The sequence below is a fragment of the Thermobia domestica genome, chromosome 1 (genome assembly GCF_964235325.1).
Source record: "Thermobia domestica chromosome 1, izTheDome1.hap1.1, whole genome shotgun sequence".
Taxonomy (NCBI): domain Eukaryota; kingdom Metazoa; phylum Arthropoda; class Insecta; order Zygentoma; family Lepismatidae; genus Thermobia; species Thermobia domestica.
In genome coordinates this window covers 384,069,245-384,088,765 of record NC_137454.1, presented here as the reverse complement: position 1 = coordinate 384,088,765, position 19,521 = coordinate 384,069,245, and the positions used below count along the sequence as shown (strand labels likewise).

The 19,521-nt window shown below is 37.1% G+C and overlaps 1 protein-coding gene across 1 annotated transcript in view; it reads left to right on the top strand.

The window, feature by feature from the left end:
* Window positions 1-19,521, top strand: part of Hcs (holocarboxylase synthetase-like protein) — an 89,848-nt gene that overhangs the window by 44,507 nt on the left and 25,820 nt on the right. Inside the window, exons 9-11 of the mRNA XM_081731801.1 lie at window positions 710-875; window positions 10,465-10,647; window positions 13,171-13,350. Of these exons, the coding sequence (XP_081587927.1) occupies window positions 710-875; window positions 10,465-10,647; window positions 13,171-13,350 (529 nt within the window). The remainder of the gene's footprint in view (window positions 1-709; window positions 876-10,464; window positions 10,648-13,170; window positions 13,351-19,521) is intronic.

Sequence of the window (19,521 nt, the reverse complement as noted above, 5' to 3'; positions counted from 1 at the left end):
GGTGTAGAGAGTCAAAGGTTAGGAAAAGACTTCGTTGATGGAGGTCATCCATCCACCGGAAGTAGTAGGAATCAACCATTTCCGGTTTAACGCAGATCACTATAGAGCAAAAATAGTAATAGATGGCGAGAAGTGTCTTCCTGCAATCCATTAAGATTAACTCCCTCGTGGCTAAGCAGTTAGCGTACGCACCTTTGGCCGAAAAGACCCGTGTTCGATTCCCGGAGGAATTTCATGTGGTTCGGATTCCACGTTAAACTCTAAGTCCACGTCTCATATAGCCTCGCTGTTGAATGGGACGCTAAATTCAAACAAAATCAAATAAAAAAAGTCAAATTGATTAAGCGTCTAAAGAATACATTCCATTTCTATCCTTAAGTTTCTACTTAAACCGGAAGTGATAGAAATCCACTTCAGGTTCCGGTTTCAATATTGATCTACATAGAGGAAAAACGATAAAAGACATCGCAATTGGCAGAAATCAACCACTTCCGAGTTTTAATGTTAATCGCTTTATCACTTTAAGAATATGTGCCATCTTCTCTCTTAACTCTCAACCTTTATTTAGTGTTTTTAGTAGTTTTTTAGTATATGTTTTTGATATATTAAACATAATCTTATTTTTAAAAAAAGTGAATTAAAATCAAATATCATGCACTCAGATTAATGAACCAGAACTTTGATCTTATTCTTCTACTTTTGAATGCAGATCGTCAGCCCCTCAGGCTCCATCTTCCGTTGAAGTGATGGATGTAAATAACAAATCACATCGGCTGGAAGTGAAAGTGCTAGCAGCGGAAGAAACCTGGCAGACGCCGAGTCTTTTGATGGCTTCTATTGGTGGCACAGCCACTGGAAGAGTTGTGTTTTCACAGGTAACGTTAATAACAATATTGATTTGGTTTCGCATTTATAATTAGTGCATAAGTAGAGATTTTAGTATTATCCTCTATGACAATTGTTTTAGCAGTGACTTACCTCTAAATAGCCTTAATTTTAAAAATTGCGAGACGACTTCGACAAGACCATTTTGTCTTCTTCCGTGGCTTGGAAATTCTTACTGCATCATTCTCCTTGACGGAACAGTAACATTTTTCCACTATCACCTGCAATACATTCTTTCTCTATGTAATGCAGATTTTATAGAGGAATTAAGTGGAAAAAATTTTATTGCTCGGTCAGGAAGTATGGTGTAAGTTTGCAGTAGGAATGTTAAATGAGGTTCGTAGCCGAATTCAGTGAAGATGTTTGTTGCACGAACAACGTTCAACGTTAAGTCACGATCAAATGGTGGATGAACTATGTTTAACATTAAACATCCAATTGTTGAGGTTTAACTTCATTGATCTTGGTTAGTCTACAGTACTAAATTGAGATCTTCAATGATGCAGCAAAATTCCTTGATCTACGTTCAAGTTAGAAAGTTCAATTTTGAATTCGTTTACATGAACGCTCATTTGAACTTCGTTGGTAAGAAAGTGATAAGAAATAGGTTTATCCGATAAATCCACAAACATAGGATTTAGCACTAAAACATGTAACAAAATTTAGAATTCTTCCTTTCAGAAGGAATTCTCTGAAGCTTAGACACAACGGCTTGAGAAATACGTATCCACGTTCGGACTTGAAGGAGAATCACGAAACTTCACTGCAAGTCGGATGGTTACGGTTAAGAATCTCTCAGACAGGTTACCTAAGAAAGGGGTTAAGTTCCCACAATACTCAAAAAAAAAAAAAAAAAAAAAAAAAAAGTAAACAGGAGGCCTCAGAGCTCCACTGCAAGCTAAGAGACTTGGGTTAGGTTAGGATTGTTTCAGAGCTTCAGAGCAAGCTAAGAGAGAAGGAGTGACCAGTCGAAAGTGATGTCGAGTCAAGCGATGCATGAAATTGTATACCTCCTTTTGAGCAGTGGTGGCGCTGATCTTCTTTCATCACGTGACCAAGGAAGTGACAATTATTCCTGTCGTCTGCTTCTCGTGTAAAGAGATCAGTGTTTATTGGTCATTGATTGGTATCGATTTCCTACCCATCGATCCATTGACTGACTGAGAAACATTATTTATCATGAAGAACTGTCATTAATGTTGTGAATCTGTTGTTTATTTTTTAATTACATAAAACTGTTTTTATTGCACTAAGAATAGCAAACACACGGAAAGAGAGTCCTTACTAATGAATTCATTTCTGTCTGAGAATTCAGGGTATGTTTTCGTTCGTATTTTTGTGATTTCCTTGCTGAATTGAAGAAATGTTTATTTACGCTTATGTAGTGAATTTATGTCATTGGGTATTTTATGTAACAAATCTGAGAGAGTTCCTTTCCCGATTATCCAACCATTTCTGATCTCAAGTGCCTGTCAGCACGTGGCTCGAGTCAGCAACATCATCAGGCAATTTGGGTCTTTAAAAACCCAGATCAAGCCGGAAACAGGGAGTTAGTCGGAGTTAATGGAATGAGTCGGATAGCTGAATAGTCCTTGAGCCAGAGGGTGTGTGTGGTTTCATCTCGAGGGAGTAAATGCCACCTGCATTTCTGAGTAGCTAATATTCTGAACTTTTAGATTTGGCATGATACTTCTCTGAAAGCGGTAGCTTTCAGGGGGTAAACTCCCATAATTTAGAATCTTACAGACATCTTTTACTTAGCTTAGTGGTATTTTGAAATACCTATATATCTGTCCATTTTAGTCATAGAACAATGAGTTATACCTCTTTTGATTTGGAATTAAATAGGCTTTAAAGTGATGTAACATACTTACCTATAGTACTGACGAAAGGGAAGTAATAAGGGAAAATTTAAGAAAAATTCACTAAAATTCCCTTTTTACCATTTTCTTCTCTTATTACGTGGCAACACTGCATGAGGAGTAAAGGACACCTATATTTCAGAGTAGCCAATACTATAAGCTTTCATATATGGTATGATACTTTACTCTGGGTGGTAGCTTTCAGTTGCTAAAGCCCCCTTTTTAGATTCCTAATGAAAATGGTAACGAAATCCTTTGGTCTTTCGAAATTCCTCTAACTATGTTCGTTATGATCACAGAAGTAAAAATTGCATCTCTTTAGTTTTAGAATTATATAGGCTTTTAGATGATTAATACAGTTTTCAATAGTACTGACGAAAGGGAAGTAATAAGGGAAAATGTAAGAAAAATTCCCTAAAAATTCCCTTTTTACAATTTTCTTATCTTATTACGTGGCAACACTGCATGAGGAGTGAAAAACTCCTATATTTCAGAGAAGCCAATACTGTAAGTTTTCAGATATGGTACGATACTTTACTCTGGGTGGTAGCTTTCAGTTGCTAAAGCCCCCTTTTTAGATTCTTAAAGAAAATGGTAACGAAGTTACGTGGTCTTTCGAAATTCCTCCATGTTCATTATGATCAGAGAAGCAAAAATTATATCTCTTTAGTTTTAGAATTATATAGGCTTTTAGATGATTAATACAGTTTTCAATTGTACTTACGAAATGGAAGTAATGAGGGAAATTTTAGTGGACATTCTAGTGAACAATGGAAAAGAATGATGAGTGTGACGACAGTCGTCAAAGAGTCAAAAAATTCAAGAAAACCGCCCAACTGGAAGAGTGTGTTATTCACTGTACAGGGGACAGGAGTAGTCTTGTGTGTCCGAGAGACTTAGAATCATGGCACTTCTGAATGCAGCAAAAATAAGAAATCACTCAGGCGTAATAGCAGCTTCAGCAACTGTAACAGAAGGAGAAATCCCATACATTAAACATCATCGACAGTGTAGAAGTGAATTCACCATGAAATCAAGACTTGATGCAATTATAAAAAGAAAACAGACTTGTGATATTGATTCAAAAGAGAAACTTTCCAACATATCCACACGGTCACCAGCATCATTTGATTCATTGGATGTCCCTACTGGTCCACTTTTGCCTCCCATTTGTATTTTTTGTAATAAAGCAAGCAAATATAAAGCGAGGGGCAAGACTCGAGAACCACTTGTAAAATGTGTGGAAACACGAGCTCAAGAGACAATCAAAGCGTGTGCAACTGAGAAAAATGATGAAGAACTCCTTAGTTTAGTGAATAGAAGGGAATTGATAGCAGCTGAAGCACAGTATCACTTCACATGCTATCGCAATTATACTCGTACATTTAAGCCTAATACCATGGAATGTGAAATAACATCAGTGAAAGATGATGAAGACTTAGTAGACACAAACAGTGAAATCCGTGCCTTTGAGGATCTGCAAGAATATATCACCGAGCTTTGCTTTGAACCTTCAGTTGTGTACTTTGTTCATATTACTAATACATATGTTGAGAGCATGTTGCAATATGGAGTCAAAGATGTAAAACCACACACACTAAAAAAAAAAAAAAAAAAAAAAAAAAAAAAAAAAAAAAAAAAAAATCGAAAAAGTATACGATTTACGTCTTCATTTCACTATGAGTAACAGTGGAAAGCTTCTCATGTTCCCAGATACCTTGTCAAGAGAAGACCTTGTCAGAAGAAACGAGGATCTGTTTTCTAAACTACAAGAATTTCAGAAATCATCAGAGCAGCAAGTGATATCTACTGCCAATCGACTGGGAACTGATATTCAGAATGTACAACAAAAACATGTACTGTCAAACATCTGGCCTCCAACTCCAGATCATTTAAGAGCACTTGAAGAGAACAATGAATTACTACCAGAATCTGTAGCATTATTTTTGAAAGTTATTCTTACAGGCGACAATTCTAAATTAACAAGTGACAGAGCTTCACGTCTAATATGGTCATTTGGACAAGATCTTATTTTTGGTGTTACTGACGGAAAAGTCAAAACCTCAAAACACATTCTCTTACCTTTTGCGCTGAAAACATTGAATGGTAGAATTGTCGAATTAACAAAGATCTTAAACCGATGCGGTCACGGCTTGTCCTACCCTCAAATAGAGGAAATAGAAACTGCCATCGCCGTCCAGAAAACATCTGAAGAAAAGGATGATCGTATAGCCCTACCTGGAAATATTGTGCCTGGTAAATTTACTCAACTTGCTTGGGATAACATTGATAGGTTGGAGGAGACCCTGTCTGGAGCGGGTCATCGTGTGAATGGAATAGCAATACAGTTAGAATCAAAGTCACAAATTAGTAGTCTGGTTACAACAAAAATAGCAGTAAAGACAAGACAACGAACTTTTGTTGGTGCCACGAAAGAGCTAACGCCTTACATTCCTGGGAAAAGAGTTGGTCCAGTTGTAATTGGGTATGATGATCCCATTTGTGAAGAGTTCGTTGCAGGTCAAGGTCTAAGAATTTATTTTGGATTATGTTGCGGTGTATAGATCCCCAGAATCAGCTAATTCCAAGTTGGACTGGATTCAACATCAATCCACTGAGGGATCGTGAAATTCAACCAACAAGCATTAGCTACCTACCAACAATAAATTCGCCAGCAATCAGTATGACTACAATACATGAGATACTAAATCGTTCACTCATCATAAAGAAGCAACTACAACTTCAGTCTTTAGTTCTAACTGCAGATCAAGCTATTTACTCAAAAGCAAATGAAATTGTATGAAAGAATCCTGAAAAGTACCGGACAATAGTTTTAGATCTTGGAGGATTCCATACTATTTATAACTTCATGGGCATCATCGGTAGACGATTTCAAGATTCTGGTTTGCCGGAGCTCTTATCCGAATCAGGAAATGTTGCTGAGGGATCCATAATTCGAAGTTTACAAGGGAAGCACTATAACCGTGCTATTCGTATGCACAAGCTAGCATTTGAGTCACTGATGAGAATAATCCTCAATTAATTCCGGTTATGGTTACAGTCCAAGTACATAGATATCTTTCCTGTGCTGCAGGAAGTTAAGTCTAACATATCTCAATTGTTCGAGGAAATAGGAGAAGCCACTACTGAGCAGTTACCTCAAATTTTGTCAGAACAGTCTTTTGTAACAATTTGGAAAATGTTTGAAGCATATCTGGACCATCTAAGGCACGAAAATGGTGACCTATCTTCCTTTTGGATATCCTACGTCGATATGGTAGATGTTCTTTTAATGACAGTTCGCGCAACATGAGAAGGAAACTGGCCGCTTTATCTGACAAGTATTCGAAAGATGATCCCGTGGTGTTTTGCATATGACCATCTAAATTATGCACTCTATCTTTCGGTATATTACAATGAAATGTTAGGTCTTGAGAAAAATCATCCAACTGTGTATGAAGCATTTCAGAGAGGCGAGTTCTCCGCCCAAATGAGGACAGTCAATCCATTTGGGAAAATTCCTGCAGATCAAGTAATTGAAGAGACTGTCAACAAAGATACCCAATGGCCTGCTGGAGCAATCAAATTTAGCACTCGGCAGGCTGCGTTGAAAGGTACTATTTAGTTTCAGATGTAAGGGCAGAATTTCTATGTATCCTTAGAGAAGCCACAAATTCTTCGCTAAAAAGTAAAATCACTCCTCATGACCTTTCACTATCGAGAATCAAGAAGGATAAAAAAAATGTTTCGTCGATGGTTGAGATATTGACGAAGGAATGGACAAATCCTTTCAAGGAATCTAATCTGCTAAATATATCTTCTGGCATGGTAGCTTCTGTAGACATCACAAACGACTTACTTAATGCTTATGAGAAAGGTGAGAAAGCATATAAGAACTCTAAAGAGCAACGCCTGCAGATAGGTGTGCAGCCAGGGGCATTCCACGCTCCAATGCGTAAGCAAGGATTAAAGACGTTTGCCCATTCAAAGAAAAGTAAAACTATTAAAGTTAAAGGGAGAGACGTTATTCTGAAAGCAGACAGGGGTATTTTTGCCCAGATGGCTATAATAGCTCAAAAAAGGAATCTGAACATGAGGGAAGTGCTTGTTTATCCTCTTAGACCATTACCTTGGTCTCTGGCAACGCCACAGGGAACCATTAGGAAAACCGTCAAGTCAAAGCTGATGCATATGTTAAGTAGAAACTGCGAGTCAGAATCAATACCGGAAGAGACTTCAGCATACATTGTTGACGCAATGAGCCAGGTCCACAAATTAATGGAAGTACCTAAAACATTTGGCCTCCTAGCAGAAAAGTTACTTTCAAAAATATTACTTGATTCTGGTCGTTGCCCTCGTGTTGATATCATATTTGATACCTATAAAAGTAGGTCTATAAAAAATGCAGAAAAAATGCGGAGGGTTTCTGAGGACAGTATGTATATTCAAAACATCATGGCTGGACATCCATTCAGAAACTGGAGAAAATTCTTGAGCAACACTAATAACAGATGTGAGCTCATTCACTTTCTGTGGAAAGAATGGCAGCTTTCAAAGTATACTCAAAAACTGGGTAACAAAATTGTGTTTTTAACATGCGAGAAGGAGTGCTGTCAACTGTCTTCAACATTACCAGTGACAAACATTCCAGAATTATGGTCTTCACAGGAGGAAGCAGGCACAAGACTTGTGCTTCATGCGTTTCATGCTCTTAGATCAGGCTGCTCTACCATTATAATCAACAGTGAAGATACAGATGTTGCAGTCATAGTACTGAGCACCTTTGACGAACTAACAAAGCATGGAGGACATATTTTCCTGAAGAGTGGAACATCTAACCGTCTTTATTACCACGATATGAACAAGATATATCACGCAAATGGGGAAAACATTTGTGCAGCCTTAGCAGGATTTCATGCTATCACAGGCTGTGATACAGTGAGTGCTTTTGCTGGTAAGGGAAAGTGTAAAGCTTTTACACCTTTTAAAAAGGGAGAGTTTGTACAGGCACTGAAGAAACTGTCAGAAAGTTTTGAACCCAAGAAAGAGACGTTGGATATAGTAGAAAAGTTCGTTTGTAGGTTGTATTGTCACAATGTGGACTCTGTAAATGAATTAAGGTACTCGCTGTTCTGTGCAAAGAAAGGTTTAGTTGAATCCCATCTGCTACCACCATGCAAGAAGGCTCTTGAGAAACATATCCAGAGAGCTAACTACCAAGCAACCATTTGGAAGAAAGCACTGGAAGCGAATCCTGACATACCAAGTCCCAATCTTCATGGCTGGAGGACAAACGCATCGGGTGAGCTTGACATCAATTGGATGGATTGTCGGCCTGCACCAGAAGAAGTGATGGAGCTGTTGTCGTGTACGTGTGCTAAGAACTGTGTGCCATCCGATTGCGAGTGCATGAAACATGAATTAAAGTGTACTGACATGTGCAAAATCCAAACATGTGCCAATTATCAAGATGAAGAAATATCTGAATTGTTAGACGAAGTTGTAGACTCAGATGAAGATGAATGAATCAAAATAAAGGATATAAGTATTCAACAAATACTGTGAATATGCAATTGGCTACAAACTATATCATAAGACACGCCTATTTTTCCATGTGATTATTATTTTCATGGCATATTTGAATGATGATCAACATAACTAATGTAATGTAAATAAAATGTTATTTAGATCTTGATATGTGAAGAATATTTCTAATGATGCTGTAAACATTACCATACTGAGTTACGAACTTCTCTTTAACTTACATACCGCCATGATATTTTACAATCAAAATATTTTTAAAGTTAAAATATTATGTTTTCGAAATGTTTACAAAGCATATAGATCTACTCTCTTGCACCATTAACTTCACTTTAAACATCAAGCAATTTACGAATGGTCTTTGAAAAAAAAAAAAATGAAACTGAAAGACATAACCCCCCTTCCTGCCTCCGCTTCTCTTTCCCTTCAGAAACTTTAAAATTTTCTGATCTTTCATGGTCAGTTATTCAATTATATAAAACCAGCATCAGAAAACTTATTACTTTTTTTTTTTTTTTTTTTTTTTTTTTTTTTTTTTTTTTTTTTTTTTACATCAACTTTTCTCGAAATCATTACTAAATTTTCTGCCTCTCAAGGCTAAAGAATCTGAAAAGGGGGTTTTATCCCTTGAAAGCTATCGCCCACAGGCAAGTATCATACCATATCTGAAAGCTTACAGTATTGGCTACTCTGAAATATAGGAGTTTTTCACTCCTCGTGCAGTGTTGCCACGTAATAAGATAAGAAAATTGTAAAAAGGGAATTTTTAGGGAATTTTTCTTACATTTTCCCTTATTACTTCCCTTTCGTCAGTACTATTGAAAACTGTATTAATCATCTAAAAGCCTATATAATTCTAAAACTAAAGAGATGCAAATTTTACTTCTGTGATCATAACGAACATAGAGGAATTTCGAATGACCACGGGATTTCGTTACCATTTTCATTAGGAATCTAAAAAGGAGGTTTTAGCAACTGAAAGCTACCACCCAGAGTAAAGTATCATACCATATATGAAAGCTTATAGTATTGGCTACTCTGAAATATAGGTGTCCTTTACTCCTCATGCAGTGTTGCCACGTAATAAGAGAAAAAAATTGTAAAAAGGGAATTTTTAGTGAATTTTTCTTAAGTTTTCCCTCATTACTTCCCTTTCGTCAGTACTATAGGTAAGTGTGTTACATCACTTTAAAGCCTATTTAATTCCAAATCAAAAGAGGTATAACTCATTGTTCTATGACTAAAATGGACAGATATATAGGTATTTCAAAAGACCACTGAGCTAAGTAAAAAATGTCTGTAAGATTCTAAATTGGGGGGGTTTACCCGCTGAAAGCTACCGCTTTCAGAGAAGTATCATGCCAAATCTGAAAGTTCAGAATATTAGCTACTCAGAAATGCAGGTGGCATTTACTACCTCTAAATGAAACCAGACACCCCATTTTCAGGGTCTGGCTCAAGGACTAAAGTCGGAGTGAATTGGTAGAAGAGATCAGACATAGACAGTCAATCCTCCGGTAGTTTAACGATCTTCTATTTTAGTCTTCGGCAGGTTCTAGCCCTGTGGCTAGAGAGAGAAAGATTTCGTTTGTGATCAGAACGACAGACCTCCGATCTTGAAACTGGTCTGTCAGCGAAATTCCCGTTCTACGAGCCTTATCGCGAATCTGAGAAGTAGCAAACTTTAGGCTAGAATAAATCAGACACATCGGAACCATCACGCCTTCACAGAAAGAGATGAGCAGAGAGGACAACAAGGAGCCAAGCAGAGACCATGGAGAATCGACAGGTATTGTGATCTCGGAATACCTTCCTTCCACTCCAGTTCCCAACAATCTCCCATCAATTTTTCTAAAAATTCTCATTTTTATTTCTTTTGTTTTACAATGGCCGTCGTCCAATTCTGTTACCTTATCTACCAATGAATCACATCCCAAGTAAATGTAGCAGACGACACAGCTTTTATTTTGAATGCTCATTTCAATGTAAGCACCCGTAAAACTTGTAGCAGCAGAGCACATGAGTTTGTTTATAATTAAAAATACATGATGATGTTTATAAATATAATCATGTGCGGGATATTACAATATACTCCGTATCTTAAAGAGTATAATCACAGAACATTAAATACAACATTTCTTTTTTTATGTATATTTAATTAATATTTTGTTTATAGATCCACCTGGAAGTGAACCCCGATCAATATGAAAGTGACGGCAATATTCTGGCAGCCTTGAAACAAAGTAACAATGCCCGTTTGGAGATCCTAAAAGACTTATTATCCACTCATCTGGAATTAGAATGTGCAGAAGACAAAATACCACAAATTACTCATGGAGTGCTTCTAGGGAAACACGAGGTAACTGCACTAAACATCTAGTTTATTGAATATGAAATTTGTTAAATTCTTATCTTTATTTTATTTTGTTTTATTTTAATTGATTCACCAATTTCAATTACACGGTGTTCCTACCGGGGTTGTTTGTATAGACGTAAGAGCATGCTGACCTCGATTAATTGTTCCTCTGGGACAGTAAGCAGGTGCAGCGCCGTAACTTGGAACTTTTCCTGAGGAGGGAGAGGAAGAAGCATTAATATTTGGGACCTCTAGGAAAATATGAAATTTGGTCCCTCTTAGAATTAAAACTTTAATAAAATGTTATTACTTCTAGGGGCCGTAGTTGTGTTTTACTGCAGTATAGCGTTACATTTAATCTTCATCTCAGGGAAATATATTTTGTTCAGAGATGATGTTGGGAGGGAGTGGGAAGCAATACTTAAATTATTTTCACTTTGTTTTAGAAATAGTGTAGTGGGCTCATTCCATGCTTCAAAATTTAAAGTGAGAGGACAATATTTGACATTAACTTATAGCCTTAGTAAATGAATATTATTTCGGGAACGTGTGTATGTGGGGGGAGGCACTAATAGTAGACATTTTATTGAAATGCGGACCGTGGTGGCTTAGGGGTAGAGCGTTCACCTCTAGTGCGTGGGGTCCCTGGTTCGATCCCAGCTCGCGCCAAGTGGACTGTGGTGGACAAGCACCGTGTGCTTGGATTTTCTCGGGGTTCTCCGTTTCCTCCCACTTTCTTCATTCCACCATTTCATTCATTTCTCATCATCAGTGTCTCCTTTAGCGTAACTGGCATAACCATGGGACGTAAAACTGAAAGATTTCATTTTACTGAAATGGGACAAGATCACATTTTTGTTTCATTTAAGAGTTTTGGATGTAGTGAATGTATTCTAATTTATACGTTCATGTACGTATCATATCATATGAAGTAAGGAAGTTTTATGCTGAAATGGACCCTCCTTGAACTTTGGGAAGCTTAAATGAGGGAAGTCGCTCCTGACCCGCTTCCGAATAGATAAGTTACGCCACTGATCAGGTGATACTTTGACAAAATGATGAGAATTGTTGTGCTGATTTGTATTTTGGAGAACTTTATATTAGAGAAAAGAATATTCCAGTATTCCAGTTTTTTTGTTTTTTTTAACAGACTTTCAGATGCAACATACAAGGTTAATACACACAGAAGTTATTAACAATCCACAACAATAATGATAGCATCAGTACGAAAGGAAGTTAGGAATTTCCTATGTTCAAAGGTGGAAAGACATTCATGTGATGAAACTGAGAAAAAAGCTCAGGATGACAAGCCACCGGATTCGAACCTGATATCTTCAGATTGCTAAGCAAGAACTGTCATTGTCAGGAGTACATACTACTTTTATATTCTTTCGCAGTAATGTCTATGAGTAAAGTGACGTTATGAGTTTATATTTTTAGCACTTGCCTCTGTTACTCCCTAACATAAGATTTTCTGTGAATTATCCTCTGCAATATTTCGCATAAAAATCGTCCGTCTTCTTGTAGCAGCGACAATTGTAAATATACGTTCTCAGATTTCTCACGGTATTGATACGTTGCAAATCCTTAAAAATGTGTATTCTCTTGCCGAACTTGAAAAAAATTAGTAAACTTGAGAGAAAAATGAACGCGTACCGTGTAAAGAAAACTACGGAATAATTATAGAATGGTAACCGATAAACTAGATTATTAATCACGAATCAGTATTTTAACAACTATCTACACAGCAGAAGCAATTATATACGTATATGTTCAAAACCAACTGATTCAACCTGATTATGTAATTTGGTTGATATTTACCCAGTACTTGGGGGTGCGGTGGCTCAGTGGTAGAGCGTTCATCTCCGGTGCTTGTGGTCCCTGGTTTGATCCCAACTCGCGCCGTGTCGACTTTGTGGTGGACAAACACCGTGCTCGTGGGTTTTCTCGGGATTCTCCCGTTTCCTCCCACTTTCTTCATTCCACCATTTCATTCATCTCTCATCATCGTCTCCTTTAGCCTAACCGACATAACCGTGGGACGTAAAACTTAAAGATTTCATTTCATTTCATTTTTTACCCAGTACTTAACGTTTTTTAACAAACTGTTAACGAACTTATGGGTTATTTATGTGTAATAACACCTTGCAGAGCTTATCACAATCATTTTTTTCTTTTTATATACCAAGGTTTGTCAGGGAACGTGGTTAGAATGCTGGTTTCCGATGTGCGTTGTCGTAGGTTCAAGCGCTGCTGAGTAAACAATACTTCAGATGTAGTCCAAGTAATGGTTCGGATACCGCTCCTTCATGATCTCATGGTATACCGACATAAAGCAAAAATTAATAATCGCAACTTCTGTAGAATATCGTTCTAATAGAACAGAAACAAAATATCTTTAAAATCCGTTCTCTTATTATGAGGTTGTGTGAAACACACTTTTAAACAAGCTGATAATTCATCACATTAAATGTCCCAAAATATATCGTATAATTGAGTTTTTATATTACTATTACTTCTTTTCAGGATAAGCTGGATTTCCTAAATACAATAAAGAGCAAAATGGAAGGAGATTGTCTGAAGATGAACCAGCTTGCTCTGAAATTTTGTGGTAAAGGAGTGGAACCTCCCCGTGCTACAAATACTTTCATTCCTATTCTTGTTCATGCGTGTCCTCACAAGTTCTCAACTGTGGAGTACTTTGAGGTAAGGTAGGAAAACTTAATACTATTATTTCCTTTCGGTAAATATCAAGTTATGTTGACGCTATTTTCTTCTTATCCATCTTTACAAGTTCTTGCTAAGGTTTTGATTCTTCTTCTTCTTCTTCTTCTTCTTCTTCTTCTTATTATTATTATTATTATTATTATTATTATTATTATTATTATTATTATTATTATTACTACTACTACTACTACTACTACTACTACTACTACTACTACTACTACTACTACTACTACTACTACTACTACTACTACTACTACTACTACTACTACTACTACTACTACTACTACTACTACTACTACTACTACTACTACTACTACTACTACTACTACTACTACTACTACTACTACTACTACTACTACTACTACTACTACTACTACTACTACTACTACTACTACTACTACTACTACTACTACTACTACTACTACTACTACTACTACTACTACTACTACTACTACTACTACTACTACTACTACTACTACTACTACTACTACTACTACTACTACTACTACTACTTCTTCTTCTTCTTCTTCTTCTTCTTCTTCTTCTTCTTCTTCTTCTTCGTCTTCCACACAAACAGTCATTATGAGCTCTTAAACTGGAGGCTATTTGTTTGGTCGTCTATACGAGATTATTTTCATTTTTACCAGTTAGCAAGATGTCTCGATGGCAACTTGAGTAAACAGCAGTCTTCTTTTTCTTTTGTTAAATCACCTTCTCTGAGTGACCGTGGTACGAGGGCTCTCCAGAAAGTAAAAGGTGTTTTGAAATAAATAAAAAAAGTAACAGAATAAGCAAATCAAATTGCATTATATACATTTGAAAGGTACACTATTAGGCTATTTTTGCACATAATCGCCATGCAAATTAAGGCACTTAACATACCGTGGCACAAGTTTTTCAATACCGTCTCGGTAGAAATCTGCCGCCTGCGATTTCAACCACTGGTTTACACCGGCATACAATTCGGTGTCAGTATCAAAGCGTTATGTATCGAGCCATGTCTTCATCGCTGGGAAGAAATGGTAGTCGCTCGGCGGCAAATCCGTGCTGTATTGTGGGTGATCGAACACGTCCCATCCAAAACCATCCAAGAGCTCTCAGGTACGTTTGGCCGTGTGTGGACGTGCGTTGTCGTAAAAAAAAAAAACCTTCATTTATTATTCAATGTCCGTACACTTCACACATTTTGCGATGGATTTGAATTGGCCTGTGGTTTTTACCAACAAAAATCTAATCACAGAATGCACCTAACAAGCGGCGGGATTTTCTATTGCAGCGCACATTGTAACACGCCATAGAAAGCATAATGAGAGCGTCACAGTCTTCATGCTACCACAGCTGATGCGTACTTAGTGTGGCAAAATTCTGAATGAAGGTGGCAACTCGAGCCGCGCCTACTGCCGCGATAGGTAAAAAATGTTTGATAGTTTTTAGACAGCTCTCGTGTAATAGCTCAGACTCCCATCAAATTTTGCAATTCGTTTATCTCCAGTACTGTATTATTAGGTTTCGACATACAATGAATTTCTTAATTTGCCAAACATACTCCACTATAATACTATACTAGCTGAAGTGCCAGTTCTTCGCACGGGAGAGGAAGTTTATGGAAATTATTTGAACTCTTTGCTCCCCTTACGAGATCCGTGTTTGATTCCTGGTAGCAGTATTTTGTTCATATCGCACATTAAGTTGTAGGTCTACGTCTCGTGTTGCCACATTGCTGAGAAGGTACATAAAACTTCAATCAGTCCTTATTCCTTTTTCATCTGTGAAAAAAAAAAAAAAAATCAAAGGTTCATGAAGTTAATTGGCAAAAATCTGTAAATTCTAATATATTCTTGTATTCTTGGAAAAGCTACTATGCTAGCTTTGAATAGCTTCTTTTTTTTTTTTCTAATATCTTCTAACATTGTCCCGTACACTTTGACATTGTATAAACATGAATAATTTGCACTTCTGGTATTGTTTTATTTACATATTTTGTGTGAAAGTAATTTTTGAAGTTCTGAGAACATAGATGAAGTCAGTGGGGAAAGTTTGCATAAAATCAAGGATATTTATTCAGGTTAGGCCAAAAGTCACGAAGATGTTATAACTGTGAATAACTTATGTATTTATTATTAGTTTCCATTGATATTTCACGGACTTTAAGACCAAAGATGGAAGATCGTTTACACTTATGCGTGGAATATAATGTCAGGTACAGGCCCTGTGTAGCACATGATTCATGACAGAGGTCAACACTTCTGGTCCGAGTGCCGGTATTTCTACACGAATATTGTCCTTGAGATACTGTATTGTTTGTGGTTTGTTCACATACACTTTATCCTTAAAACAGAAAAAAAAAAAAAGGCGGAGTGAAGTCAGCCGAGCGAGAGGGCCAGTTTATGTCAGTGTTTCTCGACATAATACGATGGCCGAAAATGGTTCTCAGAAACCCAATTGAAGCCCTTGTCGTGTGTGCTGTGGCACAATTTTGTTGACACCATATCACAGGCAATCTTAATTTGAGGGGGCCGCGGTGGCTCAGTGGTAGAGCGTTCACCTCTGGTGCTTGGGGTCCCGGGTTCTATCCAAGCCCTCGCCAAGTGAACTTTGTGGTGGACAAACACCGTGTGCGTGGGTTTTCTCGGGGTTCTCCCGTTTCCTCCCACTTTCTTCATTCCACCATTTCATTCATTATTCATCATCACCGTCTCCTTTAGCCTCACCGGCATAAACGTGGGACGTAAAACTCAAAGATTTCATTTCATTTCATTTTTGCAATCTTAATTTGAGTATTTGATGTTAACTGCAAGCTTGTTAATTAAGTTTAATGAATATTAATCAAAATCTGTACCGTGTTGAATACAAACCGTATACCAAATAATGTGCTGCAGTGTCATAATGACTCTTGTGAAGACGAATATTAGTAACTATCTGTAACAAAGCAATACAATATTTGAGCACAATTTGTTCAGTCCCTTGTCTTTATACGCAACCTTAGCACTGGGCCAGAATTGTTAAATAAAACATTAGGATGAGTATACAAGTTAGTTGTAAGAGAATTTAACATATAAATGCGTTGTAATTGAAAAATAATTACATTTCTTTTATATGCTGAGACTCTTTCTGTTGATTGTAAAGATGAAACAGTTTTATTTGCCTTTATTTTTTAGGTGTTCTAGTTACATTAATTTAGTATAACTTCTGAGTTTTCACTCTGCTTTCGTCTTCATCCAACTTTAAAATGAAGAACACTGGCATCAAGAATTCACATGTTATACTTAGACTCACGCATGAGCGGGGAAAACAGGGTTCGAAGTTTAACCCCTCTCCCCTTTAGCAAAATTTTATGTAAAACTAAACCATTTACAGTATTAAGATTTGCACACAACCACCTGAATTATGAACTTAGGAACTTGAATCCTCCCTATCTTTGACGAACTTCTACATGCGCTACCAGGGTGTCTATCGGTCACGAAAGTCACGAAAAAGTCACGAAATCAGAAAACGGTCATGAAAGTAAAAAAAAAAAAAAAAAAAGTCACGAAATTTAGCTTTTGGGTCAAGATTTTTTGTACTCGTACAAAAATAAGTAGTCTGGAAAATTTTGTTTTATAAAACGTCAAAACTCACCACCGAAAATGTCTATGGTCGGCTTTAGACGCCACCAAATTGCAGGCAAAGCACGCTTCTATTGTTTGCGTGAAAATTCGGCCTAATTCGCACCCAAATTCGCTCTTGAGAATGTTACGAAGTTTTATGGTTTATTAAAGAAAAGGTCACAAAAAATCACGAAATTTCATTTTGGAATTTTAGTAGACACCCTGGCTACTGTTTACGTTAGAGCTCTACTAATAAAACGCTAAAATCCAGAGACAGTATTTTTAACTTTCCTAGTCGGCTCTTTTAAGTTTTTTTTTGTGAAAAAAGTCGTACATATATATATACATACACCGCGAAGTCATAACTATTGCCGAAGTCCGAATACATGCTCCTTATTAGTGCCTCTGAGCTTAAATGGACCATTATTACTTCGTATGAGAATTAAAATCATTGAGAGTCAAATGAAGCAACGAGGGAGGATCGGAAACTAAGGTTACAAACCCGTTTTTTGTGGAGTTTCGTCTGCTTATAAAGGAATGAGGAGTGTGCGGTAATTTTAATATATGGAGTTGGCAACTGTTCAGAGTCTCAGCCATCCACTACCTATGTCGCTAGTTGTAGGTAAACACAAATAGTGACTCGTTTGGAAAACTGGTCTCGCGAAGAAGTTCACTCAATTATTCGTTTTTTCTGGGCGAAACATGTAACCACGGCTGAAATTCAGCGGCAGCTGGTATAGGTTTACGGAGAGACTGTAATGTCTCGTCAGCATGTCGCAGAATGGTGTCGAAAGTTTGCGGCTGGTAGAGAAAACGTCACCGACGAGGAGGATAGTGGCCGATCCGTACGGCATCAAACAGATTTGAACACAGCTCACATGGAGAAGCTGATTCAGACTCCTTACAGCCAGGACCTGGCTTCAAGCGACTTTCACCTGTTCCCGCACTTGGAGGAGCACCTAGGATTCTGTCTCTTCGCATCGGACAAGGAGGTGAAACATTTCGTGACAACGTTGCTGAACAAGGACAGTTTTTTTACCAGGAGGGAATCTTAAAATTCATCCCACGAAGCGGCAAGTGCCGCAACCGATATGGAGGCTATATCGGAAAATAACCTGATGTATGTACCATCTATTGGCTGTATTAGTTGTATGAAATAATATATACACGTTTCACTGCAGACTTTGTAACCTTAGTTTCTGATCACTCCTCGTACTAATAATAATCTCCAGGTTTTGTCGAGGTTGGGTCAGTCCATGTCAATTCATCCAGGTCGTAAAACCCATAGTCTCAGAATGGCATGAAGATTTTTCTGTTTACTCTACTTGCCATCCTTATTGATCACATCAAATTTTAATTTGATATCTTATATACTTTTTTAGTTAATTTTTTTTTAGTTTGGTAAAATATACGTTTTTGTTGTTGCCGAGGGTTAAAGAGATTACGACATTGATATACTAAAAAGATCATAACTTTGTTAATTCTCATCATATAACAATGATTTTTTCACTAAAATGATCACAATAAGATACAGAATAAGGTAAAAGTACATTCAGTTACTTGTACTTGAATTGTTGTAGTAAATATTAGCTCAAACCTGGATATTACGATTTTTTTAAAGAAAAAACATAAAATTTTAAAATACAGTAAAAACTTAAAGGCACTACATAAACCAAAGTATTTTATATGTATTTATAAGTCTAAAGGCATGAGCTAATGTGTTCTGAAAGAAAAACTGTGGGTTTTTAACTGCAAATATTTTTAAACCATTTATCTTTAGAGTACGGCCAGGTATTTTAAGAAAATCGTAGACCTTCACGTTCGCAGCCCTAGCGTTGTCCCTAATTGTCACAGGGACATGAACCATATCTCGTTACAAAGCTTATGGAACACAGATTCCAACAAGGTAACTTCTGTGCTCCCTTGTTTCCAACCCACAGAAGAAGAAGAAGAAAAATGGCTTTTTTTAAAAAAAAAATATTTTGTCGGACTCTGGCAACACTGTTCCTTGTCATACGCAGGAAAAAAAAATTCTTGCATACACACCAGACATTGGGTGGAATCATATAAAAAATAAAGGGCCTAGGTACAATAGCTTGCGAGATAAAAATTCGAAACCTCGTATATACTATGGTCAACCTGTATATATTTTACGAAGGAACTGTGGTCTGCCCTCAGGTTGGCAACCCTGGCGACTTCCCTAATTGTCACAGAGACGTGAATGATACCTCGTTGCAAAGCTTACGGAACATTGGTTCCAATGAGGTAACTTTTGTCCCCCCCCCCCCCCCACGGTTTCCAACCCATAAAAGAAGAAGAAAATAGCTATTCACTATGAGTTTAATGAATTATACATATTCATCACATACAACAGATTGAATATAATCAGTGAACGAAAAAAGAATTTACCAAATCATCTTAAAGTCCTGAAGTGGTTCATTTACTATTTACACCATAGAAGTCCTGAAGTGGAATTACAGAAAATGTTTAAATAAAACACTAACAACATTTTATTTCTGGGCTTGCATTTGTTTCAACATCTTGTTGCACTGAAGATTGATTG